Source organism: Parasteatoda tepidariorum, chromosome 9 (genome assembly GCF_982258835.1).
Source record: "Parasteatoda tepidariorum strain Cologne lab strain chromosome 9, Ptep-v5.0, whole genome shotgun sequence".
NCBI lineage: Eukaryota > Metazoa > Arthropoda > Arachnida > Araneae > Theridiidae > Parasteatoda > Parasteatoda tepidariorum.
In genome coordinates, this window is record NC_141763.1 from 78,324,577 (window position 1) to 78,351,858 (window position 27,282).

Consider the following 27,282-nt stretch of genomic DNA (forward strand, 5'->3'; position numbering starts at 1 on the left):
TAATAAATGAAATGATTTTATTTCCAATTGTGTTACAATCTGCAGGACTGAAGTTTAATTGATGATTAATTTAAGAAACTGGTATGCATTGAGTGTGTCCAAGAAATATTCACCAAAACAATTAAATTATACTCGGTCATTCTACTTGGACAGTAGAACTGTCTGTAGCTTTTTTTTCTTCAGGTTTGACTTCCGGAACCGGAATTAAAGGTATCCCTGCAGATTTTTTATTCCCAACGAGCTTATGAAGAGGGGAAAAAAATACCCCAAGATCCTGATTCTCGTCTGTTGCTGATCTCCAATCTTCTTCCTTCAAATCTTTTTTCTGCAAGAAATTTCTCACTACTTCTTTTGCTAGACCGTCTACTGTTTCCTAAAACAAAAATAAATGCTTACTATAACAATGATAAGCAAACTGGCTTTAATAAATGAAAGGTATTAAAACGAAAAGTTAATGTTTCCTTTTTTGTATTACAGTTTTTTTTTAAATAATAATTTATCAATAAGTTCCACAGAGTTAGATTAATATATTTTATTAAATAAATTTTACGACCTTTACAGTTTATATTCTTAAGAATACTGATGAATTTATGTTGACATTCAAACATAAATTTAATTTCTTCACATTCGTTTATTTCTAGATTTTTTTTTATTAATAAATTTCGGTTGGATACCTGCAAATGACGTCATCGTAGGTAAATCATGGCATTTCTCGCTATAGAAGCAAACCAGGCTCGACACAGAAGCGTGACGTCGCTTATTGATATGCAATTAAATCTAATTGGAATCACATGATTAGGCATAATCACTTCACTTCTTGAGTTGCAAGTACCCAATTAACACATTCATAAGCATAAATTTATAAGAAAAAAAATTGAAAAATAAATGAATGTATTTATTCATTTTTGTTTAAATCAAACTCCAATGCATCACAATTATCATTTCTTAGGAAAAATAATTAGAACAATTTATGACCGTCTTAATTAAGTATAAAAATGTTAACGTATTGTAATGATGCTATGGATAGACATAAAATTTAAACAAAAATATGTTGTTTCTGATTACCAAATCAGCCGTATCTTCTTCATGTGCTGACGATTTTCTTACAATTGATGCATCATATCCTAGGACTAGCTCTATCCAACACGAGAAAGAAAAAAAAATCTAATCTGATCTTTGGAATTTGGGAAAATTTTAGATACTTTTATTAGTCCAAAGCATTTTAGCTTTTAATCAAATTAAGTAATCATTTTAATGCGAACCAATTTTGATTAATTTTCTCTGATCGAATAATAAACCTACCTGTTTTGGTTCAGATCTTTTTTAAAAACATTTAAGTTTTGATTCTAACATTTTTTTTCATTTCATTGCATTTAGTGCATTCATTCATTTCATTCATTTATTTCATTCATTCATTCATTTCATTGCATTCATTCATCCATTTTCATTTTATTGCATTCAGTAAAGGGCTAAGTAAGTCGCCTGTTCGTTGATTTCTTCGAGCGTAATGATACTTTTTCGCCTTTTAAACTAGTCAACAAAATGGCGACAGTTTGCCCATGTGACAGGTGGCAGCCAATCGAAATCGAAAGAGGCACAAAGTTCACAAGGAAGAGTGATGCTACTTTATCTGCGTTTTAACTTTAAAAAGATGAATATTCAAATAATTTGCACAGTAATATGGTTCAACCTGATAACAATTAAGATAGCAGCTCCAAAATTTCTAAGTGTGAAAATTAGACATTGGATTCTTAAAAAACTTGCGAAATAGAAGATGATATCGAAAAATTTTTTTTTAGAAATCAAACGCATAATTTAAAATGGATTAATGTCGTAATTTCTCTTTTCTTCCATTGAACAATATGAATAAATAAAGTACTTACAGATTTGCTGTTAAAGAGAGCCTCTTCTTCAACTTTTCTGTACGCTTTTGAGAAGGTGTAGTGCAAGTAGCTGTCACTATTGCAACATGCCGCACAGCTCCGGACTATAAATATAAAAGGAAAAAGCTTACAGACAACAAAAGAAGGGAATATGCTCAGATCTCAGGAAACTCAACATTTGATATTCTAAAATTTATCCGTCTAAATTCGAACGATTTCGTTAAAATTTTGTCATTTAAAATTACGTACATAAAATGATATAACAACTTAAACGTTTTATGCTGGGAAAAAAAGTGTGGTCAAAATTACCAGAAGATAGAAAATTGAATCATGTTTCTGGCTCTATGGGAACACCAGAAAGTTTAGTAATTTTTACCGAAGCGCTTTGGTAATGATTTTAGCAAAATTAACAGGAAAGTGTAATTTTATAATCTGTGATATAATTTGGTTTGGTAATTCAATCATGATATAAGTGCTTGGTATTCCGTTTTGCACTTCGAATCAGAATTAGTTAATGACGTCAGTGTTCTTGATTATTCAACATAACATAACATAAGCAACTTGTAACTTTCAAAATGATTTATTTTGCTGTTCTGTTTACAAAAATATAAAATACTAGCTTCATCAATAAACTCGAAACATTCAATGATTAAAAATAGCGTAAATATAAATGCATCAATGCTTGAAAATAAATAAACTCAGAGCCATCTTGTTTCAGAGCCATCTTGATCAGAGCCATCTTGTCAAAAAAAAAAAAAAAAAAAAAAAAAAAAAAAAAAAAAAAAAAAAAAGAACGGACAAGCTCAAAAAAAGCAAACACAAAATGTTACCATAGCAGCTTAATTTTATGAACTAGCTAGATCAACATTTGGCATAAAAAACCATTTTTTCGGTTTTATTTACTTTTCAGTTTTGTTTCTATTGAAAATATAAACAAAAATGTTTAAAATTGATGTCTTTAAATTTTTGCCGATTATCAGTGATTTTATTTCATTTGAGTAATTAATATAAGGGGTCGTTCAAAAAGTGCGTACACAAAAATGGAGAAATTTTAACCCCCTCCCCCCTTTCGTACTTAACCGTACATAAGGTCTTCTCCCCCCCCCCTTAGAGCACGTACATTTTATCAGTCTACCCCCCTTTTTCATAAAAATTAAAATAATTATGTTTTAAATAAAGTTAAATATTTATTTAAGGAGTGTGTAGGAAAAAGTCAAATTTGAATTTGGTGTATGCTTATAATGTGCGTACTTTGTATAATACCTCCCCCCCTCCCCATCGTACAAAACCGTACAAAATAGTAAATCCCCTCCCCCCCCTTCGGTATGTACGTACTTTTTGAACGGCCCCTAATAAGAAGGAAGATATTTGAAGTAGCTGCATTAAACAAATTTAAATATTTTTAAAATAATAACTGCTAATTTTATGATTTGTAGATTTCTATATTTTACTAAGAGAAACTCAGAATCATTCATTCAGGGGGGGTGGGGGGTGATTATGAGATTGACACACTGCTAACTCCGCTACCGGGGCTTGGGAGTGGCGTAACTAATTGCTGACTAAATGATAATAGTGATAAAAAGTAGATAAATGATAATAGTGATAATAGTGATAAAAGTCTTTCTATTAGTAAAATACCAGATTTCAATGCACGCCTGTAACATTAATTTTTATCTTTTACTCGCGAACTTTAAAAACCAACGGAAAGTTTAAAAGCGAAAACGCTCTATGGAAAGTGACCTTCGTAAAACATTTTAGATTTATAAGAAACTTCTACAAATAAGGAAAATTACATATTCAACCAGCAAAGATGCCAAGGTGCTCCGGACAACAAATAAATATTTTCGAGTGGTAGTTTATTAATGTGAATCTTGGTTTAATAAATTCAATTTATTAGGTTTATATACACAACTATTTCTAAATAATTCAAAGGCTAATATAAATGGTCACTTTGTTACATTTGTAAAAAGCAAAAACAGAATTCGAACAACATTTGTAAAAAGCAAATTTTAGTATGAAGTTGTTTACCCGTTTTTTAAATTATTATGCCGAGTCCGGAGCAGTTGGCATCTCTGTACCAGTAAGGAGAGGGCTAGATTTTTTCTACTCTCTTTCAAATAAACCGCCATTCTTGAAACCAATCAATGATGAGTTCTTTTTGAAGGATTACAGGGTTGCTTTTTTTTTCACATCGCATAATTAGATAAATAGACGATTTTATTGTAGGTGGCAGCACAATAACTTAACCAGTTTCGATTTGAAGTTCAAATTTTGTGATATCTTAAAATTAATTTTTCTCTCTCAAATTTAAAAATAATTCTGTTTTATTCTCTTTTTTTTTTTGTTTAATGAAACTTAGGAATTTAACTTTAATTTCCACGTGTTAAACTGCTCGATGAGAGAAAAGCCACTTAGGATAAAAGTTGTTAGAAGTAAGAAAAAGTTTTTTGAATTTCAAAAATTAAATTTTAAAAACAAATTGTGCCTGGAGTCCCTTCGCGCGGAAGAAGTTAAACTTCGTAACCTGCGACGTTAATTGTCGAAGAATCCGCAGTCGTAGAAGGATCACACTAGTTCTATTCAACGACTCTTTTTCCTGCTCCGCTCGCTTCCGTTCTCTGTAATAACAGTAATATTGTGCATTTTTCCCTCGTGGACCTCTTCAACCAGTAGAAGTGCTTGTGGTTGCCTCATCGTCTCGCCATGGAAAATGTATTTGTATTAATAATGTATGTGAATGCGTCATAATGTAATTTCAAAAGAAAAAACCTAACAACCAATTGATATTCACAAGAGACGTACCTTGACATAACCTTAAATCCGTTGCATTGTCCGTGGGATTGTTTTCACTCATTTTTTACAATTGTTATCCACTAAATTTGAAAATAAAAGATACTATCCTATTAAATTATATGCGTATCAAATCAAACTAAAAAAATATTTATAGAAAAACAATTCGCGATCGCAACGCTCGAGTACGCCCTCTATCGGGAGCCTGTAAATATCAGACATTAATTTATCACGTTTTCATTTAGTTCCATCAAAGTCATCGGCTATGACGGACGCCATTTTCTTAGCAACAAATAAAAATCAAAATTTCCCTAAGGAACAGCTGAAGAACTTGAAAAAACTAACCAGAACATGCCAAACATTGAAGCAGAACACGCCAAGCATTTGAAGAACAATTTCTGAATAATGTTTACCTTTCTATTACCAACAACATAACTTACAATTTCATGATCACTTGCTGTTTCAGATGTGTATATTACGGTAAAATAATTTTTTCTGTCTTCAATTCATTACAAATTAAAATGAAGTCAACATTGCTTTCGTCATTCCAATAAAGAAATGTGAATTCAGAACGTCAAGAACTGCAATAGTTATAGAATTCTTCTTTGTTATAGAACAGTATATATTTCTGTATCTATATAATTCGGAAAACAACAATAAAGAATCAACCAAATTACTTGAAATAGTGTCATTTGCGCTGATGATTAATAAATTTTTTATCGTTTTCTTGGTAAGTATTTCTTAGTTTTGAAAGAATAGATAATTTCAACTAGAATTCAGCTGTTCTGTTTTTAAGTTACATATTCAAATTCATATCGAGATCTTACAATTATAAAATTTTGATATGTTATCTAAAAGTAATAAAGGGACAATCTATGCACTTATTATTTGAAAATAAAACTTTCAAACGAAGAGCATTTCATTTGGAACTCTACGGATTTATGAAGAAGGTAAGTGTTATGATTTTTATAATAAAAAATTAGCTTGTAAAACTTTTTTTTCTTATTTGATGATAGTTCTCTACAGAATGGTTTCTTACGTCTGATTAAGAACTATAAGAATAATGAGAAACTATATGAAAGTTTTTATTTCAAAGTAAAGAATTCTTAAAATCGTTTTTTATCCTAAGAATTCTTTATTTTCCGTTTTATAGTTTATAATTTTTTGATAAAAATTGTTGTCAAAATACTTTTTTTGAAAACATAAATGGTATAACATTATGTGTTTATGTATACTTCTTGCATATTCTAATGTTTCAAGTAATATGATTCAGAAAAGTATGAATAAAAATTCGGTACTTATGTATTAACGCCACAGCAGCTACAGATTTGGCTGTTTTTAAGTGCCGCCAATCGACATCTAAAATTTTTGTGACAAATCATAAAACGAAACACTTTATTTAAAATCAAAGTAGTTTATCGGATTTCGGTGGACAATGGGCAAAATATTTCGCTCCTGAAAAAATAAAATTGCATCTTGTTCTATTTTTGGCAAATCCCAAAGACGCATTTTCGTAGCACTGAAAAATGGTAACAAAAATCGAAGAACAAATCATTTTGGAATTCTTCTGATTTATAAGCAGGTAAGTGTTAATTTTTATAAAATAAAAAAATTTTCTTTTAAGTAGTTTTTTTCTTGATGATAGTTTTCTATGGAATGGTTTTCTACGTCCGATTATGAATCAAAAAAGAAAAAACATGAAAGTTGTTTATTTTAATATAAGGAATTTTTAGAATTGTATTTTTTTTTTTTTTTTTTTTGCATCGTAAGCAATCTTTACTTTACGTTTTTCAGTTTCTAAATAATGATTTTTATTAAAACTTAAAATTTTTTGATAAAATTACTTGTCTAAAAACTTTATTTACAAAATTAAATTACATAAAATTATGAAGCTTATGTACACTTTTTGCTTATTTTAATGTTTGAAGTAATATGATTCTTAAAACTATGGAATGTAAAGTTTAAATAGGCCTTTCAGGTTATATTATTAAATTTAGTAAAACTATTTCTCAGGCATTAGGTTTTAACTTTAAGAAGATACATATTTTTTTCTGTTTATTTACAAATATTTTTCAGATGTGTTTTGGATGTTCCTTCTTAAAAAAAAAAGAGATACCATCTTGTTTTCGGTTGTATAAGAAAGGATATCAAACATTTTTCTTTTTTAAATTTAACAAGCCACACTAAAGAAGGAACGTTACAATGCTACACGCTACATTAAAGACGTCTGCAGAGTAACTGAATGATGGTTCATATAGAAATCGCAGGTATGCGTCTCATACAACAACGCCCCCAATAGTTCGTTGTGATCGCGAATACTTTTATGACTTTCATTATTTTTATGCTAGTGAGAACCAAAACAATATGGAAATGAATGAGGGAAAACTGGATCCTACCACGTGATTTCCCGGCCACTAAAAATGTAGCGTTAAACGTTTAACGCAACCTTGTTATAAGTCGCATAAGAAGTATAACTTCAAAAATTTCATTTAACTAACGACATATTAATAAAGATATTTTTATTTTCTCTCAACTAAGAAAAAAAAAAAAGAACAGAACGTTATTTTCTTGAAAATTGACGATTTAGTGTAGCTATGAAATCTCCATAGAATAACATAGGGTAGCTTTTTCTCCAGATCGAGCGAGCGGACGGCCTTAAGATTGAAGCATTAAGTTCCTTATTTTGCGCATGGTACCATGAAATACTTTCACAACGTTAAAAAAAAAGAAAACTTTGATTTTTTTAATTAACATTTAGATTGCATTACTGTCGCAATTAAGATATTGTTATTATTTTTGCTACTTATGGAAGTGCCATATTACCACAATGCCGGCTGGCTAACAAATGACCTAACTGGTCTCTATGGGTGAATAAATTTTACATAAAATGCTTTACATAAAAAGTAGTGTTTTTTGTCAAAATAATTAATATACTTACTAAAGCAAACTACAGCAAAGAGACCACACAAAGCCCACAAACCATAATGTTGCGATAGTTTCTTAAACTTTTGATAATCTTCACTCTCTACCGTACACATATCTGCCATCATGCACGCTATATAGCTAAATAAATTTGTAAATTGATATTATTAAGTGTCTTAAGGTTATCAACAATTTAAAAACTAAATTAAAGAAAAACAATAGTATAGAAATAACATAGAAATGTAATATTTACTATAGAAACGTAATATAAACTGCATTCTACTTACACAACCAGAAAATTATTTTGCAACCAAGTTAACTACTTTCAATGTTTGTCAATAGATGGAGCTGCTGAAAAAATATTCCAAACCTGGGTTCTTCATGGAAAAAAATTTTTTGGTAGCTCCATACATTAGTTCTCCAAACTTTTACTTATTCACCATGAGTTGTTGCAGGTGGGGAGGAAGGTTAAATAGAAATCTCAAAATCCCCCTCAGTATCAAACCAATAAAAAAAAAATTTAAATTATAGTTGATTTATATTCCTTTTAGTTAAAATGTTAATATTTTCGAAGATATTTAGCACACTTAACGATTTTTCTTTTTTTATATGTATGAAAAAAATTTGTTAAATGTGCTAAACACCTTCAAAATATTAACACTTTCACTGACTGCTAACTTCAATATTTATCCCCTCAAAAATATTTTGAACCCTTTACCTGCCGTTTTCATTTCTGTTTAATTATTTTACAACATAGAAAAGGCTATTTAACTTACTCGCCATCCAAAACTATCGCAAAGATCCATGCGACAGGAACAATCATTGTTTTACAACAAACAGTGATGAAAGAAATAAAATAAAAGCAACAGACTTGTTTACTACAAGACACATGATAACAACCATGACAAGCTTTCCATGTTTGGGCGTAAACTATAAGACCTGAAAAAAAATCGATAGATAAATTCAATATAGCATCTTCGAAAGATACAGAGTGCTTCAGAATAAGGTGGCCAAAATGAAAAATCAACACAAGCAATCAAAAAAAAAAAAAATTAAAAAAAAAAAAAAAAAAAAAAAATCATACGACACCACGCTGTAAATGTTGAAAAATTAGCCGTTAGAGGGCGCTTAATAAAATCACGAGCTATCCATCGCAATCCCCAGATTTACCTACTATATATTTTCATTCAGCCGCGATTGCTGAGGAGATAGAGAGTTCGCCTTCCGATGAGGTGAACCGAGTTCAAATCCCAGTGATGGTTCGTCGATACGAGTTCCGCATCCGGTTTGCACTGACCACAGTGCTAACGTAAAATATCCTGCGTGGTAGACTGATCATGGGTTCGAGACCCCTTCGCGTCAAGCTAACAGTGGGAGGTTTTCTTCTCCATGTAATGCAAACGCTGGGTTAGTTCCATCAAAAAGTCCTCCACGAACGCAAATTCCACCAAATGCTTGATCCAGGAGTTCCTTTGTCTTCTGAATTGGGTTCAAAATTACAACGCTGCGTAGTTGAACATCAGCAGTCGCAAACCTGAATATTGGGTCGGCTTTTCAACGACGGTTATAAAATATAGAGATAATAATATCTTGATTGCATGCATTCTAAAAATCAATAAGAGAATTAAATCAAAGAGTAAAATTCGGGTTTATTGAGTAAGAAAAAAGTATATTACCTAGCAGCCAAAAAAGTGCAAAACCTCCAAAGATGAAAGAGAGACCATAAGCGTATGCTAATTCTTTAATGCAGGGACAGGAAAAAAGGCCATTCTCTTCTATGAGATACTCCGATCCAAAGGCAAGAACCACACCAATTATATTCGCTACTGTAAAAAGATGAGTTTCAAAAATATTCGAAAAACTCCTTGATATGGATGTTACTTTTGTCCAAATAGCTGCTACTCCCATTTTTGCCTTCTCAAAAAGTCTTCTCGTTAGTTCAGAATACTATTAAAATAAGAAAAATATTGCTTTTTATCAAGAAAGTTAAGGATGCAGATTAAAACACTTACGCTCCATAACAAAAAAATCGACGCACCAAGAAGGAGTTGTCCGATTGAATCGAAAATTGGTGGATAGGAAGACAATGTACAGAATAGTAAATGATTAAAATTTCAGAACAATTGAATAATTTATTGCAGAGTTACAGTAACAAGCTCAATAAGGTGTTGACCCGCCTCTAGCCTGCATACAAGCTGCCACACGGCGTGGCATAGACCGATAAAGCTCCCGGATGGTCTCTTGCGGTATTTCCTGCCAAATTCAATCCAATTGTCGAACGAGGTCATCAACATTCCGTGCCAGATGCAATCGCCTTCCCCTCATATCCCAGACATGCTCGATTGGAGAGAGATCTGGTGATCTGGCAGGCCAAGGAAGAGTTTGACAAGCTTGCAGACAGTTCATAGCAACACGTGCCGTATGTGGTCTGGCATTGCCCAACTGAAAAACCAGTGCGCTGCAAAAGGAACGGTAGCAAAACAAGTGTTAGGATGTCGTCGACGTACCGCTGTGCAGTAAGTGTACCTCTAATGACGACCAAAGGGGTACGGCTGTCAAAGGAAATGGCACCCCAGACCATAATGCCTTGTTGAGGGCCGGTGTGGCGTGCAATAGTAAAGGCAGGATCCCCCCTCTGCCCTGTGCGTCTCCAAACACGTCCTCGATGAACGTCAGGACACAGTTGGAAGCGGCATTCGTCGCTAAAGACTATACGTACCCAGTCGGCATCATTCCAGCCTGATCGAGTTCGATTTTGCGCGTATTAGTGCGTTCTTGGTGCGTCGATTTTTTTGTTGTAGAGTGTATTTTAATAACACTAAGAAAATTTGCTCAATTATACCGGGGATCAAGCTTTTCATACAAGTAGTTGATCTTGCCGGGTGTGGGCATTTCAAGTCTGAAACCAGTTTTGTTCGAAAAGCTACAGACATTTTCAAAAGGATATTTTTAGTTCAGTTTATTTTTTGTCTAAATGTACGAGCTTATAAAGAAATTGAAGTTTAATATACACTTATCTGTCCCTTTGAAAATAACATTTAGGACAAAAACCATATGACCTTAGCGTTTCGCGTCATAAACTGAAAGGTAATTTCGCCTTTTTCCTTCCACTCAATATGTAACAGAGAAGTGGAGACTCTTAGTATATTACTAAATCGCATAAAAATTATAGCTTGGGGAGAAACTGATTGCAGATTTGAAATCAAAGACAAGAAAATATATAAGGTCCCATCAAAAATTTCATTAAACAGAAAAAGAAATTATTCTCCAGTGTTATTTGTTTATGAGTTCCTGTGGAAATTGACTCCACTCGTACTTCTAGGCTCTGAATGGGTGACGGACGGTTGCGAATAGAATTGCGTTTATTAGAATGTTCCAGACATCCTGTATGAGTTCGAAGTCTGGAGAATTGGTTGGCTTCACTTTCCAAAAAATCATTGACCAGAGGAGTTCGATGCGGTAGTGTGTTATGCCTATCAAGTTAGGTCCGGTTGTACGATTGAAAAAACAAACGCAGCTCTCCGAAATCTCACTCCTATACCCCACATTAATCACAGTGCAGCCTTCCAAAAGGATCTGCCCTGATCATTAGACTTCCGTTGTCGCAGTAGGTCATGAAAGTGTATTGTAACTATTGAATAGTTATTATTATTCTTTTCATTATATTAACCCTTAACGGACCAATGCCGACATATAAACCTTTCACTTACTGGGTCAAGTATCGTGCATATAATGGCGAAAATCATTTTACTATTTTTAATACAATTAAAGTTCTCCTATTTGTAACTAATTGAATTGTAATTTATTGCATAATTGTAATTAGTATTATAATTAATCATTATAACTACCAGATGATAATTAATTTTGAAACACTTTTTGATCATTAGGGGTGAACATCTGTTCAAACCAAATTTCATAAAATTTTATTCCAATAAATATAGAGATAATCAATCGAAATCTTAAAATTTTCTTAATTTCAAACATCGGAGTTGTTCTAAGCATGAAGAACAAATTAAAAGGAAATATTTTCATAATTTGGATTTTTAAATATTATTAGAAAAAAAAAAAAACCTGAAAAACACACAAAACCTGGAAAAATGTTCGCTTAAAAGATGACTAGACATTAGCATGGGCCAAAAAGACTATTTTATTTTAAAACATACCCCTCAAAATTTAGTGTTTCAACAGCTCTTAATCACAAAGTAAACTGAATGTTGGGAAAAATATGAAAAAAATAAATCAATGTTTTTTTTTCTGTTATAAGTTAACATGATAAAAAAAAAATTAGCAATTAAAAATTTTATCCTTTTTATCTGCATTAAAGTTATCAAAACTACAGCAAGAAGTGTTTTGTTTCTTTATGCTAAACAGCAAAGCAAAATTTCTCAACTACAAAAGTGTAGCGTAGTTCGTTTCGGTAATTTTTTTTAACGATTTAAGCGCTTTAAATTCATTCTTATAAAAACACTGTTTCTTTGAAAACAGTGTCAGTTTATACTAGCTCGAAAAAAGGTATTTGTTTCTTTATACTAAGAAATAGCAAAATATTATTTTGAAAAAAATATTAGCAAAAAACAGATCGTTAATTGCTGTTATGAGCTGTCGTTACAAAACATCATTCTGTGATATCGACGGTCGTCATAGTAAAGGAAACTATTAAAGAATGGTGAAAAACTGAACAAAATCCTTAGTAAAACTTATTGCAACAGAAATATACACGTAATAAACGGAAATATTATGAATTGCTCTTGAAAAAAATTATGTTTGAAAAATAAATATCCCATGAACTGTCGTCCCAATTAATTTTTCCAATACGAGTTCTTTTTTTTTTATGCTTACTTTTTCGTGGGAAGGATTTAAATATACAAAAGTGAAATGACGGTGAAAAATTACTGTACGAATAAAAACATGATTTCAGAATCGTCCGCACGTGTAGAATAAAAACATGATATCAGAATCGTACGTTCGTGTAGAATAAAAGCATGATTTCAGAATCGTACGTACGTGTAGAATAAAAACATGATTTCAGAATCACGTGAAGAAATCTAAAAAATGTTCTCGTTCAAAGTACATAGCTGGAACGATGACTGTTCTCTATTGTAACGGAAAACATTAAAGAAACTAACAATATTAACTGACTATTAGGCCAATATTCTTTTTTTCTTCAAACTAACAAACTATTACGACATGCGAATAACGAATTGCTTGTTTGAGTAATTGCACTTTGACACTCACAATGGGTTTTCGCAGAATTTTTGGATTCTATATATATATTTTTTTTCAATATTATATTATTACAACTTGCGAATTTTGGAGAAATTTCCATAACTGGGAAAAGCTTGGATAAATTAAAGCTTTTTTTCTTTAAATAAAAATTCAATCTGTTTAACAAAGTTATTATGAAGTAATAGGCTACTCCTTATTATTTTATGATGTAAAGTTAATTCTAAAATAAGGTGTAATTATTTCTTAAAATTTTATTTCTTGGTAATCACTATAAATTATTGGCATATAAATTTTTTTGGCATATTTTGTTGACCAAGCTCTGTATAAAAATTAGATTTTTAGAACTTATAGCAGTTATTGCTAAGAAAAATTGGTTTTATGAAACTCGAATTTCAAATTATTACATTAAACTTTTTTCGGCCCAAACCCTTTTTGTTTCTAAAATTTTAGACGTAAAATTTTGTAACTTTTATCTTTGATTCTGAGTTTTATCACAAATCACATTAATATCCCTGATTCTGACTTATACTTATAATTTTAGGATATTTTTTAAAGTTATTTCAAGGCTAACTGCTTTGACTTCTGCTTAACTAATTCCCTTATATTCTTCAAAAAATATACAAAAGAAAGGGGAATGAGAAAAAAAAAATACAGATATGACACTTGTTATGACACCAGAAAAAATGGCACAGATGTGACCTATGTTATTTATTCATTCTTTGAAGAAAAATATAAATGCCAAATCTATTTAAAATGAAGACACAATTAAGTAACATTTTAATACAGATAACTGTTTATCAATACTGCACAGGTGTTAAAATTCAGAGAATAAAAGGATAAAACAATTTGCAAAATACCAATCTCAAACGTTTTGTTATTACTATTAATAGGAACAAGGAGAAAAACAACATGCGATTTTTAATTATTCTTGCATTTCTTTGCTGTTTGGCATTCGTAAGTAATTTTTTATGCATATTCAACTGTAGCCACTTTTAAAAACATGTGGATTTCTACAAAAATTGAAATTTTTAAATAATTAAAAATATATTGATATTAATAATGTAATGAATTTCTTCTGAATCATTTCTTAAAATGAAATAAACATTACGAAGTTTATTTCTAAGATGTAGAAACATTTTAAGAAACAAGTGTAAAATAAAATAATTTTCCAAATATTATTAATATATTTATAATAATTATGAAAAATAGTAATAAAATGCAAATGGGTTGCAATTTTGGCGAAAAATTGGCAATGGAGTGGCGACTCGTAAACAATAACTTCATAATCGTCCTCCGTTATGTTTAGTCGCCCTGATGCCGATAGAGGCCGTTGAACTTCAGAAATATTTTATTGCTAACGATATTTATAATGTTAAAATATGTCCCAAAATTCTTAAATTAAATCAAATAACATATAATTTTTTCAAAAAACATTCTGGTCTAAAAGCTAAATACAGCTGAATAAGAAAAATTATATTTTAAATTTAATATTTCAAATAATTTTTTTGTTTATTTTCAGACATTAGCGACAAAAAGCTGCAGTAAGCAGTCTGACTGTGAAGAAGATGAATGTTGTCTTGATAATTTGTTCTTTAAGCGTCCATTTTGCACAAAAAGATTTAGCGCAGGTTCACAAATGTTCTATTTATTTTAATTTTTATTTAACTTTTAAGTAGAGTATTTATATTCTTTATGCCACTTTTTTATCAATCATTTTTTCTTCATTTTGCCCTCATTTCTAAAAACTAAAGTCGTCCCATGTAATATATAAACAAATCACGAATAAATTTATCATAATCTGAACCATGAAATAAAGTTAATTAAAATACGTGTCCCAGAATGCCGTATAGAAACTTGAGGAAGAGGTAGAGAACATTATTATGAGTCATCACTACATATTAACCCCTTAACGATCGGTTAATTTTCAAGAAAACGATCCTAAAAGTGCCTATTTTTTTATTAGTGCTATTTGATTAGCGCTGACATCTAGTTTAAAATAAGCTAACTATCTACAATTACCTTATAAATGTCCTGGTATTGCCATCTGGTGTGTAAAATGAGAAATGAAATGTTTTTCTGGCAAAAGAAATGAATTAGTTCTATTCTTATTGGCGCATTGCTACTGAACACTCCAGCCCGGAAATATCACGGGAGCGAGAAATAGAGGGCGAAACCTCACCCCGTCATTTTCACGGGAGCGAGAAGGAAGGGGTTAAAGCGAGGGTGGAAGCGTCACCCTTATTCTTTATTACGCAACAAAAGAGTACTATGTATGACGTACAAGTATCATAGGAGGTGTTCCAAATTGCGCCTATTGGCTAAGATGCACGAACGACGCCCACGCGACATGCATTGGCGAATATTTTCGGAGATACCAGGCACTTCACTGATCGTAGCAGTAGCGATGGAGATTCGAGTCACTAGATCCATTTCAGAATTTACGGGAGGGTCGTTCACAATGCCTTTCCTGACACCCCCGAAAAAAAATATCAAGGAGATAAATCAGGTGATCTGGGAGGCCAAGCAATGGGACGACCACTCCCAAAAGGTTTAAACCATACTCCTCGCCGAACATGTGCGGAGACACCGTTAAACATTTTTGGAAGTACCTCCTGAAGAAAACCGGATAATTATGAGAGTCCAGTTGAGGAGGTAAGATGAATGGCCTGATTAAATTGCCCGCAACAATACCTGCCAACTCAGCGTTGTTGTGCAGTTTGTGGTTGGCTTGGCAAACAGAGTTTACATGTCCATTGTTTAGAGGCCACAGGTGCTCGGTGTGCATATTGAACCCCATCCCGTGAAAAGATTACTTCATAATTGAGCAAAACAGAACTGGAAAATTGCACATCCGTCGTACTTTGGTGCGGAAACCACTAATTTTCTACTAATAACAGAAATAGTTTTAATATTGTCTGTATATTTATAGTATTTAAATTATAAAATTTTTGACATGGAGGGAAAAAAATTATTCTTTTTTGGGTTCCCCTAGAACTTTCAATATTGTGTAGATGATAAATATTGTTTAATGAGTTGAATGTTCAAATGTGAATTTTTACAGGCAAGCGTTGTATAGCTTTATCAAGGTATGACGAAGAGAAGGACATTTACTATACGACTTGTCCTTGTGTTCAAGGTCACGAATGTAAAGGTGAAGAAACAGAAGACGATGGAGTAAGTATGAAATTACATTTAGCTAAATACATGAATCAGCCATGCCTTTAGACAAAACAATCAATTAGATCCAAGAAGCAACCGTCTAAATAAATGAATCATCACGCTTTCAGAACGAACGTCCATTTAGATACATCTAACTAAATCCTTGATTCATTCAAGACTTAGATCCTGTAGCCCACTAAATCCATGATTCCTCCAAGATTTTAGACCTTAACATACAAATGAATACATGAATCATATAGGATTTTAGATTTAGCTTCTTTGTTTTGAAAATTGATTTGAAAGTAGACATGCTCCATTTTAGCTTAAATTCTTTGATTATAATTTGCTTGTTGATTTTTGTTCTTAACCTTTTTTTCTTTTTAATGATACACTCCCCTCCAATAGCATTATATCTTCAAAGAAAGGTTGGGGGGCTAGAAAAGCTATGTTTGGGTAGGTAATTTAGTAATGAGTATTTGCCTATTTATCATATTTTTTTCAATGCCCACCCGATTGACACTCGTCATTCAGATATCACAGTAGGCCACTCTTTCAGGGGCACCATATTAGGTGGGCCAACGTTGCTCCCACAGTAAGAACGGATAGTACAGAGAATGAAAGAACCTCCATGCCTTGTCTGGGATTCAAAACTAAGGCCTTTTTCATGTGAGGTCAGCTCTCAGACCACTGCACAGTCAGATCAGCTTATCAATTTTCATCCAAAATTTATTTATTTAATGTTAAAACTAACGAAAACGGCTTTGTACGTTAAAAATTACTTTTAACTCGAACTGTGTGCAAGAAAAGATATTCTTCGAATCATTTCATATTTTTAAACATTCAGACATTAAATTATTTAGCTGAAAATGCAGGTTATAAAATTCTATTATTGTAAGTATTCAATAGCCCAGTAAAATTGGATTTTTGTCCGGAAAAAAAATGAATACTCAAGATTTCTTTCATAAAAAAAACTTGAATTACTATATTTTAAATGATAACTGAAACCTTTTCTACTTTCCTCTGCATGCTTCTCCCCCTTTTGGGGGGAAAATGAGGGTGTTTTGAAGGGGAGAATTGAATTGTTTCTTGACAGGCAAATGAGGCATTGCTTACAATGTGATTCTCGATGTTAAATTAAATGATATGAATTTTAAGAAGATTATATAGGGTTATATAAGTCATAAAGGGTTTGTGTACAAAAAGTACAAATTTGAACTTGAACCCATTTACACAACTGATGTATTACTATCTAAACTAGAAAACATGGTTTAATTAGTAAAATTTTACGTTGAATCAAATAAGACTATACTCGAGTTAATAAAACGAATAGTTCAGAAGTTATATATGTTTTTGTGTAAAGAAAGTACTACTTTTGGCACGTATTTGCGTACAATTTTTTTTTGTTGCTATCTAGGGGCTATTTGAACTTGTTAGCTATTTGTAGGGACTGTTTGAACATAATCCGTCATACATTTTCATGCTACATTGAATCCACATTAAAACATCACATAATCTATGTTACATTAATTAACATTAAATCTTTAACATGATTTATTAAAACTCGAGTTGGTTGGATAAATAGTTGTGGAGCTATAACAGCTTTTCGAACAAAAAATACAATTAATTCTAGCATTTATTTACGTATTTAACATTGCTAACAGATAAGTGAGGTATTGTTTCATATATATTTATTTTCACTTTAACGAAGGAGACCCAACACGAATCAAAAGAGTTTAAAAAAGTTGGTGAAATATACTATTTAAAGTTTAAAAAGTTTTAAAAGTTGGAATGGTGAAATATACTATTTTTGAACTGAACTTATTATGAAGAAAATATGTATAACTTTCAATACTATTGATTCGAATAACATTTCATTTAAGTCAGTATAAGAAATTTCCCCGAAAAAGGCACCTCATATGTTCTGATAGCTCTTAGATAGCAAAGTAAAATGTGTACATATAGTTCATGTCAAAAATAGTACGTTTTACACATAAAATCGGTTGCAACTTTTGAATTATTCGTTCTATTGACTCGTGTTTAGCTTCATACGATTCAACGTGAAAAACTAATTAGGAAAAAACGTCTCACTTCCTAAGATAGCACTGACAGTTGCGTTAACTGGTACAAGCAAAAGTTCGCACTTTTGCATGCAAAACTCTTGTAACATCTGAACTTTTAGTCCGATCTTCTCGAGATAAAGCTATGACCACAAAGCGTACATACAAATGATGTATAATTTTTTTTTTTATCTCAAGCAAAATATATGCAATAAAACAGAACCATTTCAAATCAAAAATTAATGCGAGAAAAGAACATTAATAATTGATATATATTAAGAGTGGAAATTATGAAACACCTTGTAGGGCAATAATTTTTTTTAAAATTAAATAAAGGTGATGCCCTATGGCGATTTGTCTCCTCGTTAGTAATTTGATATAAGATTGAAATACCTGGTGGATGAAATATATTTTTCACCTGAATGGGCGAACTAATGCTTCTGTAACCATATAGTAGTTTTTTTTATACTTTTGTAAATTATGCAGATTCTTTAAACCTACTAAAATTAATCTTATTTATTACTCAAACACAAATAAATTTATTATTATTATTATTATTTTTTTCTGCGTTTCGCAATAGCACTTTTTTATATTTCAGAATTGGCAATTTATTGATATCAGATTCTCTTGAAAAAAATACAGATAATTCTGATTATAAATAACTTTTTTAAAAGTGTGATAAACAAAGAGAATTAGTGATAAAGTAACAATATGTACTCAAATATTTATGAAAAAGAAGAAAGAAAAAACACTTTCACTTCAAAAACAAATCGATATGATTCATGGAACTTTTACTTTTTTTAAAATTATAACTATACTCCTAATGAACATAAATAAATTTTCCGAAGAAAATCCCTTATATCACTAAAATGATAGTCATCAATACGAGACATCCTGAATGCATTATGAATTTTTTACAAACTTCATATGCATTACTTATCATGCATGTGTCATAAAAGGAATTAAAAAAACTAAACATTTTATTTCGAATTATTTTATAGATACCTTTCAGCATTTTACACAACCGTCATAAATGTAAATAGAAGATGCATAATTTAGTTCAGAAATAATTTGATATTCTAAGACAAACATTCTAACAATAAAATAATAAAATATTTTTAAATAGCTGTCCTAGGGCTGAAATAGCCTGTTTGGTAAGACATTGAACTCATGTTCGTGATATTGGAAATTCGAATCCCTGTAACCGTGAATTAAATGTTGACTGAAGTAAGTTAAATCTTCCCGGGTCACAAAGTCCTCCAAGTTCCATTGACAACCTCTTGGGTACTGAATTCTGGTTCAGGTCAAAATAGCGATATGTGGATGAATGAATGGGCCCTCCCTGTAAAACGGGCTGTGACGTGTGTGGCTGAAATCGTATTTTTGGCCATAGATGGCTCCACTGAAAAACAAGAGACGCATCCTCTGCCTTCAATTCGCTTCGTTTTTCAAGCAGGCTTACTGGCATTGGGTAACAACATAATTTCTCATAAAATCAATTTGATTAATTTCGAAAATATTAAAAGCGTAAAAACAAAAATTATTGTAGAAAATATCGTTAATTTTGGAGAAAAAAAAATTTAATTGCTGAAAAGGTATTGCACTTAAATTTGCTCGCTGTCACTCCAGTTTATTAAAAGTTAGGTCAAACAGGTTTAAAAAAGACCTTTATTATCTTTTTGACTTTATAAAAATTACGTTGACAAATATTTATAGTTATGTGAGCAACAAATACTTTATTTAAATGAATATTCTGACAATTGTTTAAAATACAACTTATCGCAAACTAAATATACCTAGCCATGGAGTCGCAAAAACTTGCTCAATTCCAATTCTAGTAAGTGAAAAGTTAAGTCATACATGTTAAAAAATTAAGAGAAATGTTTGACCTTATAAAAATTGTTTTAACAAATATTTATAATTACATGGAAAAAATATTATTCAAGTGAATATTATATTTATTTAAAAAACTTCTCATGAACATTAATACATCACATTTGAGCGCTTCTGAATCTTTATTTAATAGAACCATTGGAAAAGACACAGAAAAGTTTTGAAACTATTCAAAATCTTTATTGAGCTATCTTATAATTATTGATACCTAGCTCTTTTCTGTCCTTAGTTTTACACAATGTTAATGTTTAGTATAAAAAAATTTAATTTGCTTGACTATTATGTTGAAATATATAAATGTTTTTTCAATAAAATGCTATTAATTTTGATTCGGGGACAAAACTTCGCGGGTAGAAAGCTTCGTTGTTCTATAACAGGGGTTTCCAACTTACATGAGGCCGGGGGCCACAATTAAAAACACAAATCAAATGGCAGGCCGCAACTTTGTCAAAATTTTATGAAGGACTCTTTTATGTTTGAATGAAGATTAAATATTACTGTCAGATTTTTACCAAGTTGACAAAACAAAAGTATTGAATTACAAATTAAAATAAGAAGTTGATTTTTAAAAATATTTAATTGTTATTAATAATATTTAAAAAAAATATTAAATAAGTAATAAAAATTCGGGCTACAATAACTTTAATGTGCACCTATGTATTGATCAATTTATGTGCAACAGATATCTAATTGTTAAAATACAAAACTTTAAAAAGGTTAGTATTAAAACTTACACAGTAGCACACAAAATGTTCAATGAGAAAATTGAGGTTTGTCTGCTGCAACCACCAGAGAATAGATATTTGCATTTAAAATTTACAAATGAGTGTATAAATATTTTTGTTCTAAATGAGTGGTTTCAAAAAGTTAAATCGGAGAACTTCTTCGAGAAAATTTCTGATACACACATGCTAAATTATATTCACAAAATAGAAAAAAAATGAAATAAAAAAAGAGCAATATACACAATTATTTTTGTATTTGTAATATTTTCTTGGATGCAAAACCTGAGAAATAAATTTTTTTGCACCGTTGGTATGTTAAATTTCACAGAAACGAAGAAATTAGGTTTTCATTAACGAGAAAAGTATTTTAAACCCATATAGATTTTTTTACGAAAATTGTCCGCAAAAAATGACAACCAATATATTTTAGTTCGCGGGCCATAAAAGAAGGCTTCGCGGGCCGGATGCGGCCCCCGGGCCGCCAGTTGGAAATCCCTGTTCTATAACTTCACAGCCCCGAAACTCAGCTGATCCATGACTTAGCCAACCTAGAACTTAGCAATTCTAATTCTATCTACAACTTTTTTTATTATTTTATTACTTATATTAATTTGCGTGTAAAAGAAAATTATAATTATTATTTAATTATAACATTATTAATTATTATTTAAATTCTAAAAATTCGACGAAAGAAAGATAAATTAAAGTTTAAAAACACATTAAGATTTCTAAAATTATTTCATTTTCAGCATTACTGCATTTTTTATTTTATTTTTAAAATTAAAAATGGAAGATTTTGTGCGTGATATATTATCAACACGAAGTTTGGTCCATACTAAGTTACGGCCACATATTTCTGACCCATTACTATTCATTCCAATTGTACATACAAATAAAAATATATAATTTATAATAAATATTGACTTATAATATTAATACTTTTTCAGGAAACGGTTGAACTTTATATTGCTCATGAATAAGTTGGACATTTTAATTACAAACGTTTAATAACAAACTCGGCATTTTTGGATAACTAATTGTTCTATAATAATCGATTCCACATTATACAAAAGCTATTTTCTAGATATATTTCAAAGCACTGCTACAAACATAAAAGGATTTTTTATTTTATAAATAAAAATATTTAAAAGTTTAAAAGTAAATAAATATAAAAAAATATTAAAACAAAAATCGTTCGATATAGTCAAGTACCGAAAAAAAAAAAATGCTTAATGACTACCCGCAAGTATTGAGAAATGAAAATATTCGAATGTAAATTAAATTCTTATTGTAGTAATTAATAATGATAACTCAGGGGATAGAGCTCTCGCCTCCCAATAAGATGGTCCGGACCCGAGTCCCTGCTGTGACTGGTCCATACCATACCTGGTTAGCACCGACCACTGTCCTGTGTGGTTGACGGATCATGGGTTATAGACCCCTTTCCATAAGGCTAACCGTGACAGGCATTCCTTGTTTCTCTCTCCATATAACGCAAATGCGGGTTAGTTCTATCAAAAAGTCAAATATCTCCCCATATTTGATCCAAGAGTTCCCTTGTCTTCTGCATTGAATTGAAAATTACAAGGCTGTGGAATTGAACATTTGTAATCGTAAATTCAAAATTGGTTTGTCTGTTAAACGACGGTTATAAAATAAAATAATTAATAATAAATAAATGTAGGGATTATGCTAAAATTATTAATACAAAAAAAAGATATAAAAAGCAAAATCCTACCGAATAGTATTTAAAAATCAAGGTCCGTGTAGAATGTCCAACGGAGTAATGTCCAAGGATGGAGTAAGGATGAAAATAAGCCGCTGAGATCCTTAAGTGAAAGTGAAACTGAATTTCAGGAAGCAACTTAGTACTATAACGATAGCTTGTAGCTGTGGCCTATACAATGTTGACCTTTTTACTCTCATCCTGTTTTCCTCTGTTTTTTCTTCTTCTATTTTTTCTTAGTTTTTTTTTTTTTTACACAAGTATGGTATTTACTTTCAGGGGACATACCCATGCGTAAGATGAAGGGGTGTATGGGGAAAAGAATACTAATCCATTTCAATGCTTGGATTCATAATCTTTTCTTGGTATCCCTAATTTGCCCCAAAATTTCAGCTTCTCTGTCGATTATTCGTGCCTTAGTCAAGATGGTCGGAAAGTGTCGCGACTCGGTGACATAATTATCAACATTATTACCATGAGAAATATTCAATAGGTTTCAACTATTAAGTACTTCAGTATCTACGTTTTCGTTCCTTTTATGAAACGATGTAAAGATTAATGTAACATATTGTTAAAAAAATTAAAGAACAGATTGCTTTTAAAAAAAAATAAACTATAGTCTTGTGAATTCTATTTATTTACTTTTGCTCAAATATTTTATAAGCGAAAATTTTCCTTTTTTTTCTTCTTAATATTATTAAAAAAAGATGTTCATTCTCTTTTTTTTAATTTTAAATAATCATTAAGTATTAATTTAAATGACAGGCATTGCTTTCTATGTGGAAAAAAGGTTCCAAGTGAATATGTCATCAACAAACTAACTGTCGATGACAATAAGCTATGCAAAGACCTGTTTGGCAAAGCGATATGCTATTTCGGCAAATACTCGATGCGTAGAGTTAGAGGGTTTGAATTTAGTTACTTTCAGTCTGACCCCAGAAAGGAGATATTCATACAAATATAGTTGAAAATATAGGCAATTTCATATAATAAAACGTTTAGTTCATAAACTTTACTAGTTTTAAACTTATATATGTATATATATAGCAAAATAAATAAATACAAAAAAAACACGAAGAAAATTAAGAAAAATAATAAGTTTCATTTATTGCGCATAATCTGGAAGTAAATGGAACTCATAAAATAAATTCAAAATGAAGATAAAACAAAGGAAAATTACAGACATATGAAAAAAGGGGGAAAAAGAAAAATAATAATAAAAATAATGTAAAACTGGAAAAAAAATAATAATAATAAAAATCCGAAAAAAAGGATGAATTTTTTTAAAAAAATCTGGAAAATAAAAGATATAATCTTTTCATCAGCCCACACGATTATATCCGCAAAAAAAGAGTGCTTTCTAATATTGTATCAATTTAGCCAAAGCAAAATATATATCAATGCAATAGTGTGAGGCGCACTCAAAAATTTTTTACAAAAATCACAACAAATAATTAAAATAGAACACAATAAGTAAAAATAATACGAAAAGATTATATCTTTTATTTTCCGGATTTTTTAAAAAGATTTTATCCTTTTTTTTTGAATTTTTATTATTATTATTTTTTTTCTCCAGTTCTTTGTTATTTTTATTATTATTTTTCTTTCCCCCCCCCCTTTTTTTTTGTTTCTTCATACATCTGTAATTTTCCCCTTTGTTTTATCTTCATTTTGAACTTATATAATATATATATATATGTATATACAAACTTCTAAGTTCTGATATCGTCATGAGTTCAATTATTTATAGGTCCTACTTCATCTATCTGTTTTTTTAACAAAATTATTAACTATAACTCCATTACGCTTAAATTTCGGTGTCGAATTTATTAAGTGCGTTGAAATATTTCGTAATCCTTGTTCTGCACCCACGTTGTACGGCTCAGGTTGTCGTCTAATTATTCTTTTATTTCTATTCACAATTATCCCAAAAATAACTAACAAATTTTATACAATAAATATTTTATATACCCTAATAAATTAATTTAGTATCTAAATTAGATCTGGAAGCATTGATGACAGTATAATGCAATCACGTGCATAATTTTCAAAGTTAGTAATTTTCAAACTAGTCATTTAACAAATTCAGTCAAAAAAGTTCAGTATACCCTAATAAATTAATTCAGTATCTAAATTAGACCTGGAAGCATTGATGACAGTATAATGCAATCACGTGCATAATTTTCAAAGTTAAACTAAGTCATTTAACAAATTCAGTCAAAAAAGTTCAGTATACCCTAATAAATTAATTCAGTATCTAAATTAGACCTGGAAGCATTGATGACAGTATAATGCAATCACGTGCATAATTTTCAAAGTTAAACTAAGTCATTTAACAAATTCAGTCAAAAAAGTTCAGTATACCCTAATAAATTAATTCAGTATCTAAATTAGACCTGGAAGCATTGATGACAGTATAATGCAATCACGTGCATAATTTTCAAAGTTAAACTAAGTCATTTAACAAATTCAGTCAAAAAAGTTCAGTATACCCTAATAAATTAATTCAGTATCTAAATTAGACCTGGAAGCATTGATGACAGTATAATGCAATCACGTGCATAATTTTCAAAGTTAAACTAAGTCATTTAACAAATTCAGTCAAAAAAGTTCAGTTTACCCTAATAAATTAATTCAGTATCTAAATTAGACCTGGAAGCATTGATGACAGTATAATGCAATCACGTGCATAATTTTCAAAGTTAAACTAAGTCATTTAACAAATTCAGTCAAAAAAGTTCAGTATACCCTAATAAATTAATTCAGTATCTAAATTAGACCTGGAAGCATTGAGGACAGTATAATGCAATCACGTGCATAATTTTCAAAGTTAAACTAAGTCATTTAACAAATTCAGTCAAAAAAATTCAGTATACCCTAATAAATTAATTCAGTATCTAAATTAGACCTGGAAGCATTGATGACAGTACAATGCAATCACGTGCATAATTTTCAAAGTTAAACTAACAAGGGAAACTAGGGAAGTATGACTCGCCAATTTTGAAATAAACTAGTGGGATGTATGCCTTATGAGGAATAATTTTAGGGGGCAACATTCGTTTTGGCCCATAGAAGGTCCTGTGAGAGATAAAAAATAATTCAATATATAGAAAAATCCGTTTTTTACTACTTCAATGCAGACTATCAGTTATTTTAATTGTCTCATAATCCATTTAAATTGTAACTAATTGGATAATTAATTAATTTGCTAATTAATAAATTAATTAACATTCGTTTTGGCCCATAGAGGGTCCTGTGAGAGAAAAAATAATTCAATATTTAGAAAAATCATTATTTTATTACTGCAATGCAGACTATTAGTTATTGTAATTGTCTCATAATCCAATTAATTTGTAACTAATTGGATAATTAATTAATTTGCTAATCAATAAATTAATCTGACAATTAATTAATAATAATTGTTAATTAATTATTAATTCATTTGCAATTACATACTCCAATTAATTTGGAAAGTTTTTTGAAAAAAAAAAATTATGTCAATTTTTTTTTAAAATTAACCTAACAGGTTTTTCTAAAAAACTACAGATATATAAAATTTCCGAAATCAATTTTAACAATAAATGTGCATTATATAGTACGTGAAAGCACCACAAAATTAATTGGAGTGTGAGACAATTACAATAACTAATAGTCTGCATTGAAGTAATAAAATATCGATTTTTCTATATATTTAATTATTTTTTATCTCTCACAGGACCTTCTATGGGCCGAAACGAATGTTTCCCCCTAAAATTATTCCTCATAAGGCATACATCCCACTAGTTTATTTCAAAATTGGCAAGTCACACTTCCCTAGTTTCCCTTGTAAGTCATTTAACAAATTCAGTCAAAAAAAAAATAAATACATTTCAATTACAATTAATAAAGGAATGAATTATCAAAACACCGCGTACATGAAACTTTAAATTTAAGCTCGATTAATCAAGATAACAAATTATGCATTATGCCTTAACCCGCATGGAACCTTATCACGACACTAAAATCGTATTAAAAAAATCTAAAGTAAAATTACCAAAAGATTGATTACAATTAATACTTAAAAAATTCATCTTTAATGATTGAATAAAACACTCCTGTTTAAATATTACAACACATAAAACTAATTAGAGTGGGGGGAAATTAGCACTCACCTGGCTCTGTTCACAATTGCCCTTTCACAGTTGGGGGATCTTTCATTCACAATGCCTGCACTTGAACTGACCCTCCCATAAAGGGGTTACCCCCCATTGTAAAAGGGAATCCTGCTCGCCTTCCAGGTTTTGGCGCGATTCGCTTTCGTTAGTTATCTTGGGACCTGCTCTCCCTGTATCAATATATATATATATATATATATATATATATATATATATATATATATATATATATATATATATATATATATATATATATATATATATATATATATATATATATATATATATATATATATATATATATTCAACATTTGTTTTGGAATTTTTTGTTCTTTAAATTATATCTAACGTAAAAAAAACACGCATCGAAACTTTCGTTTGATTAAGAATGATTTATATGCAAATAAAAAACTATTCTTTTACTTTTTCTTTTAGTTTACTGTTGTGAAGAATGCAAAATGCGTTGAAAAAGCATTTTAGAAACCACGACGAAATAGAGGATTTTTCTTAACTCTCTGCAAAGGTTTGCACCTCATCAAGATATCATTATTTAAGGTGTTCCTCTGTCTTCTCAAACGGAGTGTAAACAATTACCAAACGAATAGTCTCTTCTTATATTCATTTTGAATTCTGAACATATTTGTTCATTTCCTACTTCGTTTTCATGCAAATAATGAGAAATGTTTAATAAAATATCAAAACCTTGCTGTTTGATTTACCAGTTTTGTTCACTAAAATAAAGTTATA

The 27,282-nt window shown here is 30.3% G+C and overlaps 2 protein-coding genes across 4 annotated transcripts; one reads left to right on the forward strand and one right to left on the reverse strand.

The window, feature by feature from the left end:
- LOC107437962 (calcium homeostasis modulator protein) lies at positions 1 to 26,605 on the reverse strand. Of its 3 annotated transcripts, none has more exons than XM_016050116.4 (6): positions 26,533 to 26,605; positions 9,272 to 9,542; positions 8,372 to 8,534; positions 7,612 to 7,736; positions 1,884 to 1,987; positions 1 to 373 (listed from the first exon to the last, which is right to left on the reverse strand). In XM_016050116.4, the coding sequence occupies exons 2-6, from the start codon at positions 9,501 to 9,503 to the stop codon at positions 137 to 139; spliced, it is 861 nt and encodes a 286-aa protein (XP_015905602.3). In that variant the 5' UTR covers positions 9,504 to 9,542; positions 26,533 to 26,605; the 3' UTR covers positions 1 to 136. The 3 variants fall into 3 exon arrangements, with proteins under 3 accessions (XP_015905602.3, XP_042905084.2, XP_042905082.2); XM_043049150.3 differs by lacking the exon at positions 26,533 to 26,605 and adding an exon at positions 22,394 to 22,619; XM_043049148.3 differs by lacking the exon at positions 26,533 to 26,605 and adding an exon at positions 22,042 to 22,244.
- LOC107437971 (toxin CSTX-20) lies at positions 13,635 to 27,249 on the forward strand. Its single transcript, XM_016050127.4, has 4 exons — positions 13,635 to 13,775; positions 14,341 to 14,449; positions 15,883 to 15,995; positions 26,971 to 27,249. The coding sequence occupies exons 1-4, from the start codon at positions 13,731 to 13,733 to the stop codon at positions 27,013 to 27,015; spliced, it is 312 nt and encodes a 103-aa protein (XP_015905613.1). The 5' UTR covers positions 13,635 to 13,730; the 3' UTR covers positions 27,016 to 27,249.
- The last annotated feature ends 33 nt before the right edge of the window (positions 27,250 to 27,282 follow it).